Below are 20394 nucleotides of genomic sequence, written 5' to 3' on the forward strand. Positions count from 1 at the left end.
TACTGTATCGTCCTCCCAGCTCTGCTCCCACCATTACTAACGAGGCATACGTGGCAGACTAGCCAGGTCAGCACTATCACAATCACTCAGTGAGACCCCAGGGTCTTCACTCACTCATCCCTCACTCACATGCTCCCACAGCCTTTGACTCGGGGGGCTCTTAGCAATGACCGGTTTGACATAACCCACTGGCCTTAGGTTGCTGCCCCCTCCTCCTCCTCTTCCTGCCAAGCCTGAGAGTCATCAATAACTGCCTTTCTTAAGACCTTGCTCTGTTTCTCTGCCCTCCGTCTCCATCTCCACTTTTCTACAGAAACAAGACTTGGAAGTCCGGTGCGGCTCTTTGCCACAGGAAAGCCCACTAGGGAACAGGAAGTGAGAATAATACTCTTTCTACGGCTTCCATGAAATCACATTCTATTTTGCTTTCTTACACCCATGACTTTGCTTCCCGAATGCTGCCTCTCTTTCGTCTAATTGTTCATCTTCTCCAGGTACAAACGATAATAACCGATTTTTCAATTTCCCCACCAGGCTGAGAACAACAGCAACTTCGGAGTAGCTATGATGTGGGGCAGGCACTGTATTAAATATTTCACTTATGTTCTCAACGACACAACTTACTACGTTGTACCTACTACGTCAGGTACTTCCTCCCTTTTAACAATAAGAAATACGAGCCTCAGAGGAGTTAAGTAACTCACCTCAGGTCACACAGGGGTTAGTGGGGAGCCAGTGACACCCAATATATGGCCAGCAGGAGCCTGCTGCCCTCTGAGGAAATCCGGAACAGAACTATGGGAGCTGCAGCCCCACCACAACCTGAAGGACAGCAGGAGCCCCATACGGCTGGAGGGCTTCCCGGAGGAGGCTGGAGGGCGGTGGCGCTGCAGGTGGAGTCAGAAAGAGGTCACTGTGGGAACGCTAAGTGGAGGGAACAAAATCTGAAGGAGAGCTGTTTCCAGATGCTGGCGCTGAGATGAGGAAGAGTCAGCAGGTCAACAGGGAAGAGATTTGGCCCCAGAGCCTAAGTCTTACTTGTTTCATCTATAAGTCCCATGACCCCATGGTCCCAACTGCCAATTTTCAAGAGGGTATTATCACAATTTGGCCCAGCCCAAAGAACACCGATGTGGGGTTTCTTCCTGAGCTCCATGTTGTCTATGGACAAAATAGGAAGAATCACATTGATTTAAGTGGCCCAAGCTCTGCTAATGGGCAGGCGCAGATTCTAAGCTGGGCTCATCCACAGACTTGCCATGTGGCTCTGTGCAAGCTACACATCTTCCAGAGCCTCCGTTTCATCATCTGTAAATGTGGATACTGGTGATGTCTGGCTCACTCAATTGATGCCATGTCTGAGGAGATGGTGCCGGTGAATCACTTACTTCCTAGAAAGCCTCCCTGAATTGTTTGATAGGCTGGAGGCTGAGAAGGAAGGGGAGTAAGACACAGTTTTCAAGGTAGGGTAGTGGGGAGGGGGAGGGAAGAGAATAGACTTCGAATTGGGTAACTGACCCATTTAACCAGCTTTCTCTCAGGGGATTCTCGCAGGGAAGCACTTGTTGGGTAAACTAGTGAGGGGAGAGTTTGGATCACGCAGAATGATAAAACTGCTGGAAACATGGGGGAACAGACTCCAGATCTTCTTAAGTGGTAGCTTTCTAACAATAAACATGGTGGAATAGTTCTCGACGATGAAGGGATGAGTTTCCCAACACTGAGATGATACAAGCCAAAGATGGATGGCCCTGTGCAGGAGGAAGTGCTGTTAAAACAAAACACCTTCAGAGGAATGAACAAGTGAATTTACGCTGTTTTCCTCCTAGTCATCTGCCTGACCTTGATGTCTGAGGGGCTCAAGGAGAGGGCGCCCCTTCTTCTCCTCTTGTCTTTTGTCCTCTCCCCCAGAATACTCTGCTGCCCCTCTCACTGTCCGAGGCTTCTCTTCTGAGCTCCAGACCTGCATCCTATTGCTGACTTCACTCAGATGACCCAATCCCCCCAAGTCCCAAGCAGAACCTATAATCTTCCCACTGGTCCCCTCCAATCTGTGAGCAAGGACTCAAAGCACCTTGCTTTCAAAGGACATCCCTGCTGGGTTGCAAAGGGAAAGACAGAGATGGTACAGTCAGTAGAGGGAGATGTCAGATAAGAAAAGAATCTCACAGGGCCTGTCGATATCATTTTAAATCCTTTTCTTTTTTCTTAACTCAAAAAAAGATTTTAAAATTTGATATTTTTTGAGCTCTGAAAAAAATAATGTTTTATAACTTCCAACAATGTATATTCTATAGTTGAGCGGGTTCTTTCTGTCCGTGTCCCTTCTGCAAGTGAAGCAGTATTTGCATTGGGGTTTTAACATCTATGACACTCAAAGTCACACATACGTAGTTCTGCCTTCTCCTGGCCACCTGCTCCACAGAGTCCACCACACGGAACCCAACTGGGTGTGCTTAGTCCAAGCCACACACAACCAGAGAGGCAGATCTGAAGAGGAAGATACAAGCCACAGGCCAGAGCCCCAGGGTTAGCAAGATGCCCCCTCTGGGTATGGGTGTCACTGCCTCTTTTTGTCACAGGCCATCTCTTAGAGAAGCACGGAGATCCAACCCAGCAGGTGTGTGGGGTCAGCCTGACTCTTGGCTCCATTTGGCCCCATCCTAGTATTTCTTTGTTATTCTATCCAATCATAGTTTAGATTATATCATCATATACAATTTATCCTTGGAAACTAATGTAAATTATTTCCAAAAAAGACAGGATGAATGGATGGATGAAGGAGTGCATGGATGTATAGCTAGGTAGGTAGACAGAAATATAATTTTTTAATGTTTATTTATTTTTGAGAGAGAGAGAGAAAGCAAGCAAGGAAAGGGCAGAGAGAGAGGGAGACACAGAATCCAAAGCAGGCTCCAGGCTCTGAGCTGTCAGCACAGAGCTTGATGCGGGGCTCGAACCCACGAATTGTGAGACCATGGCCTGAGTGGAAGTTGGATGCTTAACCGACTGAGCCATCCAGGTACCCCAGTAGACAGAAATATAAATAGATACATTTCCATCTAGGAAAAGGGCTATTGATAAAGCTTTACATTTCCATTAATTCCATTTATAGTTCCCTTCTCTTTCTTCCCATAAGTTAGCTTCCCTTTGCACAGATTCTCCTCTCCTGCCTCCTGTCCTCATTTCTGGGTTAGGATAGGACTTGGGATAATTACAGGCTACAAGCACTATTAGAACTGTCCAAAAAAAAAAGAGGGAAAAAAGCCCCTCAACTGTGCACCAATAATGCTAGGCCAGTATTGATCTCATTGACAGCTTTTCTGATCTTGTTCCATTCTCTGGTCCATCACTGGTCTTCATGTTGTGTCCTGCCTGGGATGGCCTGCATTTAGTTTTCTCCAATAATTAAGGTCAATTTTTATTGGAGGCGTTTGGGTACAACTGCAATAAGATGGAAGAGAATTCTGGAGAATTCTTGAGGAGGGAAGCATCAGAGAAGAAAGAAGTTGTGCTATTAGCTTCTGGTAAGAAAAGTCGCATGCTGGAAACTTCCCATAGACCGCGGGTAAAGAACTAATGCCTACACACACGTGCACAACCTGGACTTGTCACATGTTAGTCATGCCACTAATCCTCACACGTGCCTTATGTTTACCCCCAAGTAGGGGAGAATCAGTCCTTTCAACAAGTCAGCTCCCATTTTTGCTCATCAGGACAATGGCTTCATCAGGGAGGAACATATGCAAAAACAAAGCCTACTGAGTCCGCTCAACAGTGGAGCCTCAATACATGCCAACTAAGAAGACTCTCGTTCACTAAACATCTATTGGTCACCTGCTGTATGCAGGGAATCTGATGGACAAGGCAGTGAAGGCAGAGACTAGAAACCCCAAGATGCGTCTGAGCCAGTTCTGTGAGACTCTTCGTGGAAAGGACCGTAAAGAAAATATTTATACAGAATTGGCAAATCAAAATCAACAGATGTGGTGAATCATGAGTTTGCTTGGCATTCATTGCCGTGACATTAATCAAGTAGAATTCTTCCATCATTTGTATGGACATACTGTGCATTTCAGCCTCCAAGAAGAGAGATAACTATGACCAATTCTCCAGGGATCGTAGTTATCATCAATGAAGCCCATTACTGTCATCAACAGCTAGGAAAATACTTACTCCCAAACCACTGGAAAAGGGAACAGGTTGGATAGGGAGCCTGTATGTGCTTTTCTGGAAAATCGGGGAAAAAGCAGCAAAATGGGGGGTGTCAATGGCGATGGGTATCAGGCATCTCTCTCCAAGAATATGGCCAGAAGAGAGGCTAGACAGAGAAGCCTAAATGTCCTACTTATTTTCTTTTGGTTTATCTGAGTCATGATATTTTTATCAAAACTATGTATTACCAGTGTAATAAATGAAAGAACAAACAACCTCCTTTGGCTAAACAGTTGTTCAGCAGCCTTCAGTCTTGAACACCTCCTTACAGGCCCTCAGTCTGGCTTGACCCCCCTCCCACGGCAGTCTCTCTGGAATTGGCAATGTTTTCATTCTTGCCTCCCTAGATTTGGCACAGGTAACGCGTATTCTTTTGTGCTTAGCACCGTGATCTGCTTTTGCTGTTTCCTTTTGTAAGAGCCTGTTTGTCTCCTTCTTGTTTATAAGCTTATGTAATGAAATCATTCAGTTTTTTCTCTCCTTGAAGCCATCATCACCTCTAACATATTATGACAGTGTACATAAAAGTGCTTTATACACGGGAAAGCAACGTACCAACATTAATTGATGCGATTATAAGTAGCTATTCTAAGTATCTCAAGTAGATTTCCAATCACAATTCCTGTTATCAGGTCAAATACGAAATCAAATTGCCCTCCTTGCTTCTGCGATGACTGAGCCATCCAGGCATGATGCTATTATGACAGCTGGGAATCATTTGAAAATGAGCTTCACTTCGCTTGGCGTATCACATGATAATTTTAAACACTGGGTCCAATTTTTTTTTCAAGTGTTAGAATTGGTTCGCATTCAAGAGGCACAGGCTCCCTGCTAGGAGAAGGGCTCAGACATGCAGCTGCTGGTGGGACATGAGACCAGGAGCATGGGACCTGGTCACACAATAAATCCTGATGGAGGCATCCGAGGATGGTCAGCCAGGAGGGAGACATTTGCAATTCAAGCCCGATTTTGACAGGGGACAGGTGGTGATCTTGGCAGCTGATGGACTTGAGAGAGAGCCAGCCAAGGCCCCCCGTGGGTGTGCTGGCAGGAGGGCAGAGCCTTCCCAGAAGTGCTGGAAGGGATGGGGTTATGGCGAGCAAGCACATCAGTGATGACTAGGTTCTGTGACAGTCTCTGGGAACTTGTATCAGAATGCTTAGGCACAAATGTCACATTTCCTATTTTGGTTCTCCTGGGAACCTTCCCGCTCCTCACAGGTTCACCCCATTCAACAGATGCTCCCAGACATATGAGAACTCAATTTAGACTCCATGTAGCATGCCTACTACCTAATAAAAAACTTTCCTAAAAAATATTTAGCATGAATTCAGTAGCTGTTAGGTGAAGCTGTAAAAATCCACTTCCTTCCATGTTGTCACATTTCTGGCTTTGTAGATGCAGAAGAGTACATAGGGTATAATAGCGCTTGAGCCAAAATATGGAGAGAGGAAAGGATGCCTGTGTGTTTGCAGGTGTGTGTGGGAAGAAGGATGGAAAACTTACATTAGTTGACGCTGCAGACATGAATGGGAAGGCTGGGGGACAGGGGTCGGAAGGAGACCTCACTGTACCTCCTTCATACATTTTGAGGTTTGAACCATGTGATTGTATTGACAATTCAAAAATTAAAAGAATTCCCAGCATTGTGACCATCTGTCACCTTGCTTTTAATTGCTGCTCACATGATGTCTCTGATTTCCTTACCATCGCAATTCATCTTGATGGTCATGCCTTTTGGGGGACAGTGCAGCATTGTCACTGATTGCTCTCAAGTACGTTGAACTTTTGTGGGTTTGGAAGGAAAAGATGAAAATTTTTTCTTTCTCTTTTTGTCCCTATCTGTCCAGGGCATGTGGTTTAGTCTTACTTTAAGTGGAGATTTGGGGGGGCAGAAAGTTGTGCTCAGGGTAGTCCAGCAGATAGTTACATGTTCCCAGACACAGGGTGAAGATTCAGCAAGAGACTCCAGCCTACCGTAGTCTGTAAAGACCAAGATGGGGCTCAAGTCTAACCAAAGTTGGAGGACATGAGGTTACGCATGTTGTCAAGGCAGATCTGGATACAGGGACCCAGCTCTCACCCCATTTTTCTGCTGTTATCCACATCCAAACTCCGGGAGGAGAGGTGTCTAGGTCTACTTTCTCCACCTTATCATTATTCACTCTTTACTCCCACAAAGCAAGTCCATGTTACCTGTTGCAATGGCCAAATCTCCGTTTCTATCATATTTGACCTGCCAGCCACATTTGACATAATGTGCTCCTCCCTCCTCCTCGAAACAAGTTCTTATTTGTTCCATGTCACTGCACCCCTCCGACCTTACTGGGCCAACTGCTCAGTCTCTCCTGATGACCCTTCCTGCTCTAAGTTTTACCTGTTAGAGTTCCCTGCTCTTGGTTCTCTTCTCCTCTCTATGGCAACTTCCAAGGGACCACACCCAAGCCAGTGCCTGAATAACCACACGTCCGCTCCTGGACTCTCCAACCCCCTCTCCAGACGCTCTCCTCCTGAGGCCACACGCATACATCTCACTGCCTGCTCAACAGTTCCACTCTGACATCAAGTGGCCATCTCCAACCCCACAAACTCATAACAGAACTCTTGATTTTCCCTCCCAGACCTGCTCTTCACCTTTTCCATCTTTGTAAATAGCCACCAATTGCTCAGACCAAAAGCCCAGGAGTTGCTTTTGACTCTCCTTTCCCTCCCTACTATAGCCAGTCTATCAGAAGTTCTGTTACTACCATCTCCACACCTGATCCTGAACCTGGTCACTGTCAACCTCCCCTCCCCTCCCCCCCACTCATTTGTTTTTACTGCATCTGGATTTTCCTGTTCCCATTCTTGCTCACATACAGTCTGCTTACCAAAAGCAATCAGAGTGAGCCGGTAGATGGGATAGATTCAGTCCTATCACCCCCAGCATTGAACTTCTGAATTGCTGCTAAATTTTGGCCTGCTTTTGTTCCTCTAAATTCTGAGGTGGCTTCTTCTTCCCCAGCCCAGCACCCAGTGCTTTGGTGAGGTTCCTCTGAGTGCTGGTACCCAAACAGCAACTTCCATGGCCCTCCACGTTCCATTCTCCACCATTATATTCTTCTCGGCACTCTGCACGTTGCAGTATTTTATGTATTTCTTTACTTGTGTGTCTGTTACATTTATCCCTCCCACGGTCATGTGCAAGGGAGACTTAGACTATCTTGTTTATTCATGTATCCTTGGAGCTTGGAATGATGCTGTATTGCATAGGGTGGGTTTAGTTAACGCTGCAATAAGAAATGCTCTCAAAGCTCAGTGGTTAAGACAACAAAGGTTTGTTTTTGCTCAAACTACATGTATAACATCGGTTGACAGGGGAGTTCTGAGGTATTCCGAGACTCGGGCTGAAGGCAGCTCTCGGGGCAGTGACTTCCACAATTACTGAGGAAGGAGGAGGAACAGGTCTGGAGAATCTCACACCATCTCTTAAATCCTTCCACACGGAGGGGACATGGTCACCTCTGCTTACATTGTGGAAGCCACAGCAAATCACGAGACCATGCCAAACTTGAAGGGTCCTAGAAGTGTGATCCTCTGATGTGCCCGGAAGCAGAAGAACACTGGAAGTAGTGGGAGGTGGCACTTTCATTCACACACGAGCAAATGTTGTGTGCCTGACTCTGAAGCTCACAGTGCCTCCATGTTTGATGGAATGTGGCCCCAGAGTTTCTGTGTTAATGAACCTTATTCTTTCACCTTGGTTTCAAAGTGTTTCTTAATACCTGGGAAACCGTGTCAGGAGCCTCGAGTACTTGTGAGGTACACATGCTTTTGTTGTGTCCCCCACATAACATGGATCCTGGTCAGTTACAGGTAAGTGGGACTTCCAGAAGGTATTTCACTTATTACACTACTATAACAATGATGAATTATGTTTTTAATGGAGACAATATACCTTACATTTCCAAGTAACGTACTCTTCTTTCTTCCTTAAATTATCATCCTTTATGACCTCGGGCAAGAGAGGGTGAATAAATGAAGGAATGAATACATGAATGAGGTGATTTCTTTAGCGAGATGATGTGTTTAAAATTAGCCTATGAACACCAGGTGGATTTCTAAATTCCTTTTGTAAATGAGGGATGCTGCCAAGAGTTCCTTCTGTAGAGAGGATGCTATGCCATGTTGGAGAGTTAGACCTTAGGCTGCTGCCCAAAGGTACAGCATAAGATTATGAAGTAGGAGAAGGAAAACTCACCCCTTCTGCCCCAAGGAACTTTGGGTTGCAGAAGGGAGAGAGTCCCATTGATGGCAGTGGTCAGGTATGTGGGCGTTTCCTTCTTGTAACTGAAAGCACAGAACTTTTGAAAAGTATATAAATGTGAGACTAAGAAAACTAGCAAGAATCCATTTCCTATGATAATATAATCATAGCTGTATGTAACGACCCAGGCCCTGTCTGTGCCTCATATATAATCATTTCTTTCAACACTCAAAGAATCCTCCCACTATTACTTCATTTCAACGGATACAGAAAGTGAAGCTAGAGAAGGTATGTGACTGGCCCAAATCTATCTAGGACGCGACAACCAGGACTTAAACTCAGGAATCTCTAACTAAAGAGCCCAGACCTTTAGCTTCTGTGCTATAAGGTCATTTTCACTTAACAGTCCATCTACATTTTCGTTGATTTGCCTGACCAGTGTCTCTTGTTCCCTGAATTCCTACTCCACACAGTCACCAAAGAGATCCATTGATTACGTTACTCCACTCAAAGAGTGCAGAGAAGGCTCCCTGTGGCCTGTCTGTAGGATAAAGTCCAAAGTGGCCATGGCATACATTTTGGAAGGGAGCCGCTGAATGGGAAATGGGCTGAACACTTGTACGGGGAGCAGTTACCCTCTTCACAGCCCAACTTCTTCTTTCTCCCATTCCATTAGATAAGTTCATTCATTTAAAAAGCCTCTTATAATAGCATGTCTTAAAATTGGGTCTATCTTCTCCACGGATGGATGTTCCATTGAAACAAGGTGCTCCACCTCACCTCTGTGGCCATGCAGTATGATCAGTGCAGGCTCATAGGGTCCTGTGCTCAGAAGGGTGTGGTGCCCTGTGGTCATCATCTTGAAATCTATAAATACTTTTATCTTTGGATTTGTGTTTGAAAGTGAAATATGCTAGAACCATGCCCTGCACCTGAAGCTCAAAGCCTTAGCCCACAGGTGGTCCCCTCTCCCTACTGCCCCCCTGGAATGAGAGCTCATCCACCCACCAAACTCTGACTGGCCTCCCATGTCTCTGCTCCTGCCTCTGATTACTACAGCAACCAGGGAGGGGTGGCTCACTGCTACACTCTGCCCTGCGCAGGCACAGGCAGGGTCAAGGTTAAGCATACATTTTGCTGCTCCTTGGGGTAGGGCAAGGCAATGCTAATCTCTGCTGTGGGCTGATTCATCACAGTAAGTTGAGTGGGAGACTCCATGTGACCTTCTCATGAACTCCCAATCCTGAGAAGTTACAGTCTCTTGGGGGGTCATCTATTGACTGAAGGTTAAGGCAATAGACCCACAAAAGGGAAGGTTAACTTATCTACCCAGACTGGTGTCTGCATCTTCTTTTTGCATAGGGTTGTGCAAATTATGTAGCCTGCTCTCTTATGATTCTCTGATGTGCTTCTTGAAATACAGTGGAAATGTCAAGTCGTAATAAAAATGTGACATTAATGTTACCTCCAAGGGTGGTGAGTGCAAGACACTAACGATTTAATAAATTTGGGCTTTTGCACTGACCTATGTTAATGTGTGATTTTATGCTATTTTGCATGGCAAGGGAAGCTTCTCAGAATTCATTTGATTGTTAGATCAATGTGAAAATGCATTATCTGCCTGCCTTGAGCATGGCCAACTGTTGACCTCTTCAATTAAGTAGACTTGAGAATGAAAATCCAATTACAATGAACAAACCTTTCTTGAACACTTTCTGTGTGCAAGGCCCTATGCCAGGCCTTGTGGGGAATAGGCAGATATGTGAGATGCGTTCTTATTTTTGGAGTGCTTACAAGCAAGACAGGAAGGAGGTGGAGCTAAATGCATGGAGAACTATGGGAACACCTCTCTTGCCTTATCAAAGCAGAAGAAGCAGAATTCATCATCAGGCTGGGCTGTTTTTAGGCAGAACCTCATAGCAGGAGATGCCACTGCCTTGCTTTAAGTCCATCTCCCTTTTGGGGAATAGAATTCGACCTTCCTTTTCAGGTTTCTGTACCTCGGGAAAAATAAATCTATCTTCAGCTCTGTGATAAATCTTGATTGGCTTATCTTTGTGGCAATCTCAAATCTCCTCTCGGTGATTGGCTTGGAGATGGCCACGTGACTCCGTTCTGGCCAATCAAGCATGAAGGCAAGGCTCTGGGTTGCTCTTGGAAAGGCTCTCGTAGTAGAGACAACTTGGGGGTTAAGGGCACGGACTCTGAAGTGGGCTACCTGGTTTATCACCCCGCCCCGGCCACTTATAAGCTGCGTGTCTCGAGGAAAGTTACTTAACATGATTTACTGCTGTTTCCTCATCTGTTACATGGGGTTAATTATAATACATACTTAATGGGGTTGTGGTAAGGATAAACATTTGTTGACAATTGTAAAGCACTTAGAAAAGCATCTGGTACATACTAAGTGTTATGTGTTAACTGTCATTACCATTATTTTGAGAGGAGACACCAGCAGTGATTGACCATTTTATGACTCTGGACATCCGTGTGTCTGGAAGTGACTCCTGTAACTTCCTTCATGGCCTCTGCCTTGGAGAGGGGCTGGCTACGAGGTAGGAAGCCTTAGTCTTTGACGAAATCACCGAGACACGGTCATCAGTTCTTGAATCCATTCTACCTCTGGACTTGTTGTAAGGAGACACGATGAATTTATTGTGCAGGGTTGCCAGTCAGAGCGTTGTGTTAACGGCATCGAAGCTGACTTCCGGGCACAGGATCTGGAGCTCCTCAGGTGGTGTGACTTCCGGTCCTGCGGGTGTGCGACTTCCGGTCCCGTAGGTGTGCTAGCTGTGGGTTATCTCAGAGCAGCTCTTGCCACTAGTTCCTGCCAACCTGCTGTGACTCCATGCGGCTCTGTCCTTATCTTAATTATGACGGGATTTTGTCATGAAAGACTGAGATTTCCAAGATTTCCCCAGATCCACAATCTACTCTTGATGTTCACAGCGGAATGCTTTGAGGTCACTTTAAAATTTGCAGACACGATGGGAATGTGATTTCCCCACAAAACACAATAAATTAACACTTAAGCAATTTCTTTTGACTCTTAATAACCCTATAGATATGAGGACAGGAATAAGTAGTAAATTTACTAAATTTCTCCACTAAAATAAACTCTACCCTACATCATTTCTTAAAAAGAAAAATGAAGAACTTATTTACATTTCCAGATACAAAGTAAAATGGATGAAAAAAATTTTTAATTTTTTAATGTTTATTTATTTTTGAGAGGCAGTGAGCATGAGCAAGGGAGGGGTGGTAGAGAAAGAGGGAGCTGTCCGCACAGAGCCTGATGCTGGGCTCGAACTCATGAGCCATGAGATGGTGATCTAAGCCAAAGTCAGAAACTTAAGTGACTCTGGCACCCGAGGTGGAAAAAAAATTTTAAGGAATTTATCAGGAGAGTTATTGATTATATAGAGATGCATTCTCTAAATGGCTAAAGATACCCATACCCACAGTAACACACGCACACATGCACACACACACACACACACACAGTACTGTATATATTACATGTATCTGTATCAAATTTGTGCTTCAGCAAAATTACAATTAATGCATATTACCTATCTTTGGAATCATTCAAATACTGGGAAATACTATTCATTTTTTTTCATCCTTAAAAGTCATGGTTTTTGTTTCTTGTGCCCTCTTGCAGAAATAATGTCCTCCTAGAATGTGGGCTGAGGAGGACTGGGAGGGCCTGTCTGGTTGGGTGCGTAACAGTGCTGGGATTGATTAGGAATGTCTGCTCTGGGTGTGGGTGGAGCCGGAGGCTGTGGCAATACAGTGCTTCTGTGATGTAGAGTTTACCAGCTTCTGCCTATTCCACTGGAAAGGCATTTACAAGGCTGTCAGGCCTGACTCCATAATTACAATGACTCTTAACTTCAGGATAAATTTATGTACCTAATCAACGTACATTTATTGAGCGCTTTCGATGCATGGGTGTACCCTTAGGCACTGCAGGAAATTAAAAAATGAATCGGACTCACTCCGACCCACAAAGAAATTGGTTAACAGAAGAGAAAGAAGTGCATGTGTTCTGGGTCCAGGGTCATACAGAGCTGAAAGGGTTAGACCGAGGGATGGACAGGAGATGTGTCAGTGTGGGAAGGCATCCTTTCCGTGAGGGTGGAAGGTGGGCAGTGATGCACACTGGCGAAGGTGCATTGGAAGGGACCCCCACAGCGATGTGGGTGAGACTGCTGGGCTGGATGGGAGGCCAACGCTGTCTGAAACAAAGTGGCCAGAGTGAGCCAAAGCCCCGAGTTGGGGGTGACTGTCTGGCTGGTGAGGACCCAGGTACTTGCGGTTCATCCCAGCTCCCTGCACCCCGACCCCCCAGTGAGCGGGCTGCTGGAGGTTTCATGAGCTCATGTGCTGATGTGACATCCATTTTCATAAGAGCCGTTGGGGCCAGAGGAGAACCTGCTCTTCACAAAGATCATCGTTTTATCACCACGTGATGTGGGGCATATAACAAAGTCTTCAAGTAAAGGAGAGGCCTCGTTGGTGATCTCGAACTGTGCGTTTTTATTGTAAACCTAGAAGAGGTGACAAAGTTTCCGTCTTTATTTTCTTAACTACATACAGAGTCCTCAGAGATCGCCGATGAAGCGTGTTCCTGACGTCGGATTATTTCGTTACATGGAGAAGGCGGACATTCTTTCACACACGGCTGAGCTAGAAATGAGCTCCTGACGTGCAGAACATATTTGTGAGAACTGCTTAAAACTGTCAGTCGGAGCTCACCCCTGACATGCCTCCTGTCGCGTCACACATCCGCATACACGTAAACATGAGGTAGGGTTTGGTTACATTCCTGTTGTTAAATACTTCAGAAACGAAAGCAATGCTATTGGCTTTCCTGAAATAATAATAGAGGAACCACACATTGAAAAAATAATCGTTCAGCTACATGCAGAAAGCTGTGAAGAGCCAGTCCCCGAAGCACCAAGATACAGATTTGTCAATAAAACTAGGAGGCACATGTTAGAGCTGGGGCGGGGGGGGGGGGGGGGGGGGGGGGGGGGGGGGGGGGGGGGGGGGGGGGGGAGGGTGAATTTAAAGAAACCTAATCAATCGTTCTCGTAAAATGCAGAGTACACGTTTGGAACGTGAAATATGAACCTGGATGTCGAGGGGCTTCTCGGGCCTTCCTTTTACTTATTGACTTGTGACTATCTTCTAAGCGAACCTAAAACAGAGAAGGTGATTTCTATGATTCAGAGTCAGTCCGACCTCCATCCAAAGGCACAGGCCAGCGGGTTTCGGGTTCCTCTCCCCTCCCCCTCCCCCCTCGTCCCCTGCCCCTCCTCCTTTCCACTCCCATGCCCTTCCCGGAGTTTTTATTATGGGCAGCCTTAGATCTATATTTACCCACTATATTTAGTAAGTTTGATTATGCATAGCCTAAATTCAGATCTGAGATGCTGATCCAGATTTCTGCTCACTGGAAGGACTTTTTCTTTTCATTATCGGTTGACAGCAAAGGCTAAGCACCGACTTACTTCTCTCTCTTCCTGCTGTTTCAACAGACTTGTTTTGCCTCGGGCCTTTGCCCTTTCCTGGGCTCTTGTAGACGGTGGCTCTGTTTGCACACCTGCCCACGCCGGTTCCTTCCTGACTGTAAGTCACCACTCACTGCCACCTCTTCCGAGAGGCCTCCCAGACTTCTCAGTGTAAACATCACCCATCTCCCGCCCTGGCCTTGCCATGGTCTAGCACACCGTTCTATTTGTTTTCTGCTATCCGTAAATGTAGTTTTGGTGGGGTTATTTTTGCTAAGTTCTTGTGTAATTGAGAAAAAAATTACCTACATGAAAATTCACCTTTTACTGCAGTTCTGCAAGCTTTGACAAACGCAGACAGACATGTACTACCACTACTACAATCAAGATCTAGAAAGTTCCATTGCCCTCACACGTTGCCTTATCTCTTTATAGAGCACTCTTCCCCAAGCCCAGGTCAGCGCTGTTCTTTGGATCTGCAGTGTTGCCTCTTTCAGAATGTCACAGAAATGGAATCATGTATTATGTAGCCTTTTCAGTCTGATTGCTCTCAATTTCTTTGGCTTCATTTACTTGAGACTCATCAGGTAAGTATTACTGTACTTCTCAGGAGGTCTTTCCTTTTCCTTACTGAAAATCACTTCCATTGTATGGACGGACTGTAGTGTATTCATTCTCCATTTGCAAGGCATTCTTGTTTCTAGTTTTGGTGATTACAAGGAAAACTGGATAAAGAGTTTTCGTCTCTCTTGTGTAAATACCTCGCAGTGAGATTGCTGGGTCATATGGTAAATGAATTTTTTTTAACCATATAAGGACCTGTCGAACTATCTTCTCGACTGTCTGTACCATTTTGTATTCCTACCAACCATGAATGAGGAGTCTCGCCGCCTCACAGCCTCCCCAGCACCTGGTACGGTCCCAAGCGGTAATCCTAACAGGTGTATCAACCTAACGGCAGTAAGCCCGGATGGCTCTAGTTTTTGTTTCTCTACTGACTAATGATGCTGAGTATCTTTTCTTGTGCTTCTTTGCTATTATATCTTTTTTTGATGGAGGGTCTGCTCACATCTTTTGCCCTTAACAAAACTGTTTTCTTATTACTTATACTGAGAGCAAGATAGCACACATTCTTTTCATATTCTGGATACTACATTTTCCTCAGATACATGATTTCAAAATAGTTTCATCTAGTTTATAAAGCTTCTTTTCAATGTCTTGCAAAGACACGTTTTAAATTTTGATACAGGACAATTTATCATTTCTCCCTTTTCAGGAATTTTGTCCTATCCAAGACATGTCTGTCTAACCCAAGATCACAAAGGTTTTCTTCTGTTTTAGTCTCAAAGTTTCATATTTTTTAGGTTTCATGTTTCAGTCCATGATCTCTTTTGAATTAATTATTTTTGATGGCATGAGATATGGGTGGAAGGTCACTAATTTTACTCCATATTGATATCCAATCATTCCTGCGCTGCTTCTGAAAGACCATCACCTCTCCATGTAATTGTCTTTGCAACTACCTCAAAAATCACCTTGGTTGTACATGTGTGAGTCCATTTCTGACCTCTACTCCATTCCATTCACCTCCGTGGCATCCTTTCTTGGGGATACACTACCTTGATTACCGTAGGTTATCGTGAGTCTTGAGATCAGGTAGCTACTACTCTACTTATTGTTTTCAGAAAAACTACTGGTATTTGAAATTTTCTTATTTGTTTACTTCTTTGACGTCTGTCAGGGGACCCCCCAATCCATGAGACTTTCTAGAACCACAAGACCTGCCGCTTCATTCTCCCATCATTCTCTGTTACTCCCTAGCACTGAGAAGAGCGTCTGGCCCATGACGACTATGTAATACGTTCACTGGAATGATGTAACAAGGGAAGTGATAGTTCAGTTGGGGAAACTGGAGGAATTCGTGTTGGGAGGAGGGAAGGATCCAACTGGTTTGGGAGCGGCTGCGAAGGGGATAGAGCACTGGCTTGTAACGGCAGCAGGGAAGAAGACACGCTCTTGGAGCTACAGCATTTTGATTACAAACTCCGTTCTTTGGGGGGCCTCTCAGAAGCTCCACGGGGCCACGTTCATGCACCCATCCATCAAACATGTGCCCGGCCCCTGCTGTGTAACAGAGTTACAAACAGCAGAAGGCAAGATCCTGTGCTCCAGGGAGGAGGGGCTGCAGGGCAAGGAACACAATAAGCAAGACACATGCCTTAAAAGTGGTGTGTGCACGGAGCTGAGGGATCTCGGAGGGACATCTAAGGCAGCCGTGGCCTTGGAAGGCTCCTTAGAAGTGGGTACGGCTGGGGAGTCGGGTGGCACAGTCGGTTAAGTATCTCACACCTGCTCACGTCATGATCTCGTGGTCTGTGGGTTCAAGCCCTGCATGGGCTCTGTGCTAATGGCACAGAACCTGCTTGGGATTCTGTCTCTCCCTCTCTCTGCCCTTCCCCAGCTTGTGCGCTCGCTCACTCACTCTCTCTCTCTCTCTCTCTCTCTCTCAAAATAAATGGACAAATAAACTTTGCCACCATGTAGTGGGTTCTCCAGCTACTGCTGGGTGTGGGATACCAGTGGTGGTTTTATGGATTCACTCTGGTCTCAGTCTCCCCATCAATGCTCTCTGGGCACCCTGACCCCTCCTTCTTGTCACTCATTGCAACTGTCATGACATAATTAATTACACAGTTAGCTACTGAAGGCCCTGCCTTCCCTCCCACGGCGAGGTGGGCTTCCTGGAGGCAGGGGCTGCATCAGCCCCCTGTCTCTGCTCCTATTCTGGAGCCCCACCAGCCAGATCCGGGGACAGACTGTGTGGGGCCTGCGTGATGAAGGGCTGGCCTCCCGGTTCTTGGAGACACTGCCAGGTTACTGGAGAGCTGTCCCTTGCTGGTGAAGTCGTCCTGTCCCTGTGCTCCCTTTTAGCAACATCTGTTAGCCTTTTATTTTCAAATTACTTTAAAATAATTAGTAGTGAAACTAAAAGTCTCCCTAGCCTGTCTACGGAAGGACAGAAACCTGCACATCACATTTAATGGTGGATATTCAAGGTTTCAGTAATTAGTTTGTTGATCTTGGGATATTTTGGGCATGCCAGTTAGATGTTTTTAGATGGTACCAGGGATTAGCCAAACACGAAAAATCAATTTTTTGTTGCTGTGTATAAATCTACTGTGCCCTAAGAATGAAACAATGGAGAGAAAGTTATTTATTTTGATAAAGAAATTGCCAATCATTATCTCTAAACTATTAATGATTCCTCTGGGTAGTCCCACTTATTTCAGTTCTCCCCAGCACACACACACACACGCACGCACACACGCACACACATGCGCGCGCACACGCACACACGCACACCTGTGCTGCTTCCCAGATGCTGTGGCTCTAGGGGCCAGAAGAAGGGAACTACCACAGCTCAACATTTAACGGAGCACACACTCCTTGCTGAGTGCTCTTCAAAGGTCTGGTTATTTAGCACACCTCTTCATGGGTGTGCCGAGACATTGAGATACTGGGGCCTAGACATTAGGAAAGGTTGGTGAAGAAGTATAGAAAGATCTGAAGTGCCTGAGGGAGTCACATTTTTAAGCACCCTTATCTGCTTAATGAATTAAATACGTCAGTCAGCCCTGGTGCTGAGAGAGAGGAGAAGGGGAAGGAAAGGCATCCGCTGCCCCCGCCCCCTCACTCAACAGCGTGTCTGTTTTAACGGTGCTGTGGGCATCTTGCGTTTCACTCAACCTTGACCAGCCCTCGCTTTGACCTTATAGCCGCTGGGTTTGACCTTCAGGCAAAGCAGAGGCTGGCCAAGGCCAAGGCCAGGCCCTGTCTCTGTGTTTGCTGGGGAGAATCTTGTTCTTGTAAGAGAAAGTGGAAACAGGACTCAAGTTACTAGTTGGCAGGGTTCTTGCACTCAAAATGTGGCTTTTCCAAAACCTTACAAAAATCCACTTCCTATCCCCAAATCCAAATGATTCTGTTTGGAATGAACAGCAGATCGTCATCTATTTACTTACTGAGAGAGGAGAGCATAGAGACCAGCAAGAGAAGGGAGACAGACAGGAAACTGGCAGTTACTGAACACCGGTAATGAGAGCTGCTCAGCACTTGGACGTGGTAAGGACGTCCTTGCGATCTCCCAGGGAGGCATGTGTTGCTAATCCCATTTCACAGATGAGAAGGCTGAGGCCTAGGCAGGTCAGATTGCACTAGTGAACCGTCAGCATGCTCTGACGCCGCAATCTGTGCCCTTGACCTTACATGACAGGAATGTGGAGAGGGCTGGGACCCATATCCCTAAATGGCTGGCGGTTTAAGAGTCATACTACGTGTGACAAGGTGACAAGGTGCATATGCCACAGACAATGGAAACCTTGCCCGTGTCTTGCCTCCCATGCTCAAGGTCACAATTTCATTTTCTCATCTCTGCCAAAGAACTCTTGGTTTGGTTTCCTGTGTTTCTTCTTCTCTTTAGGCTTTTTAATACTACAGAGACTGGATGCTTTGAATAAAAAGCCTTGGAAGACATTATAATATGAAGGAAAAATCTTTTTTTTTTTGGTAGAAAAGTCAAGGATGACGGTGCCCAGTGGTTGTAATTGGGGGTCTGCTCCCACGTGTGGATTCTGAATGGACTCATATGCACGAGGTGTAAAGAGGGGCGGTTTCCCGAAACATCCGTCATGCCCACCTCATCATGGCAGGTTTGTGCATCACAGAAAATCTGCATAGCTTCTAAAGAGGGGTGTGTCCTGACTTCCAGGGTCTCAAAAAATACCTCATCCCTGTACTTTAAATGGACTTCACGTTTTAGGCATACTGGAATAAATGAACGCAAAGCCACCCCCGGGTGAGTGAAGGTCAGAGGAGCCCACAGTTAAGCTCCACGTCCTGCAGATGAGAAAACTAAATGCCAGAAGGCAGTGACTTTGCCCCGGGTCACAGGGCTCATAGAGCCCAGCGGGGACAAGAGTTCACTCTGGAGGACTCTCTGGCTGGGGGCTCTTTCAGGATCAGGTGTCACACATTGAATTCCATTTAATGGGACAGAAGACACTCAACCCCATCCCAGGATCTAAGTCTTCTTAAAGACGAAGGGTACAGGCCTCTCCTCTAAGGAAAGATGGAATTATTCTAAACCTCTTTACCTGGTCATATGGTCCTCTGAGATTTTATATACACGGCAGGACAAGAGCATTTCTTACCTAAAGAAAGGATTCTTGAGATCGAGGGTGTTCCCGGATCGGAAGCCCGTCTGGTTTACCAGGGCCACGATGTGAATGTCATAGCTCTGTCTGTACGGCAGAAGACAGACCAAAAAGACACAACACACCATCATTTCACAACCCTGCGACCTCTTCACAAGCACTGCAAGCAGCTTCGACACACACCTACCTACCTACTTCATGAGCGTTTTAAGAGGACACGGCTGGCTTCTTGTCTCTGGTCGTGTGTGTTTACGGGGATGCCACTGATACTGGCCGAGGCCACAGAAGGCCTGGTCACGAGTCAGAGGAGTTTGGCATTTGTAGTCTCTTGGGCCAAACATTACAGCGTTCATGGTGTTTCTGGTTTGGTCAACAGCAAGGCCAGAGATGGCTTTAATTAATAGAGGCACTTTATGGGTCACCCACGGAAGTAACCGAAATCATCTTAATCATGCAAAGATTGGATCAGTGACAGTCTCAGACTGACATAAAACAGTGAACAAAGGTGACTGATGTGAAGAGGCCCCAGATGAAGGCTCCTGTCATTCCATGAGTTCTGGGTGGTAAGAATAAGTCATAAAGCAGATCCTTGGTGACAAATGTGAAGGACCTATGTTTGGGGGATTTTTATCAGTCATATGTATTGAACAACATATGTATTTCTTTGGATTATAAAGTGTTACATATTCACTATAGCATAACTGGAAAAAATAAGGAAAAAGAGAAATTAAATAAAATAATCCCTAATGTCCCTAGTCAAAGATGCTTCCTGCAAACATTATAGAGTATTTTCCTGGGTATTTTTCCTCCTATCGTTTTCATAAATATGAATTTTTAATAAAATGATGTTAAATATTCCTTCGTATCTCCTAATTTAACAGAAACAAGCATTTATCCTATAATTCTTGACAACACATTTTTCAGTAGCACTAATGGGCATTACACAGTGTAATTAATAATTCCCCATTGTCAGGGCACCTGGGTGGCTCAGTCAGTTAAGCGTCTGACTTGGGTTCAGGTCATGAACTGGCGGTCTGTGAGTTTGAGCCCCACATCAGGCTCTGTGCTGACAGCTCAGAGCCTGGAACCTGCTTCAGATTCTGTGTCTCCCTCTCTCTGCCCATTCCCTGCTCGCACCTCTGTCTCTCTCTCTCTCTCTCTCAAAAGTAAATAACATTAAAAAAATAATTCCCCATTGTCG

General features: G+C 45.6%; 1 protein-coding gene and 1 long non-coding RNA gene across 2 annotated transcripts in view; both read right to left on the reverse strand.

Moving 5' to 3' along the window:
• Positions 1-910: 910 nt before the first annotated feature.
• LOC115275972 (histone-arginine methyltransferase CARM1-like) overlaps positions 911-20394 on the reverse strand; it is a 173523-nt gene continuing 154039 nt past the window's right edge. Inside the window, exons 12-13 of the mRNA XM_029919685.1 lie at positions 19191-19280; positions 911-974 (exon numbers count right to left, since the gene is read on the reverse strand). Of these exons, the coding sequence (XP_029775545.1) occupies positions 911-974; positions 19191-19280 (154 nt within the window). The remainder of the gene's footprint in view (positions 975-19190; positions 19281-20394) is intronic.
• On the reverse strand, positions 8114-11186 carry LOC115276994. The gene is made up of 2 exons (XR_003902154.1): positions 10893-11186; positions 8114-8209 (listed from the first exon to the last, which is right to left on the reverse strand). It is a non-coding gene; the product is annotated as an uncharacterized LOC115276994 (long non-coding RNA).

Source organism: Suricata suricatta, chromosome 13 (assembly GCF_006229205.1).
Source record: "Suricata suricatta isolate VVHF042 chromosome 13, meerkat_22Aug2017_6uvM2_HiC, whole genome shotgun sequence".
NCBI classification, from domain to species: Eukaryota; Metazoa; Chordata; class Mammalia; order Carnivora; family Herpestidae; genus Suricata; species Suricata suricatta.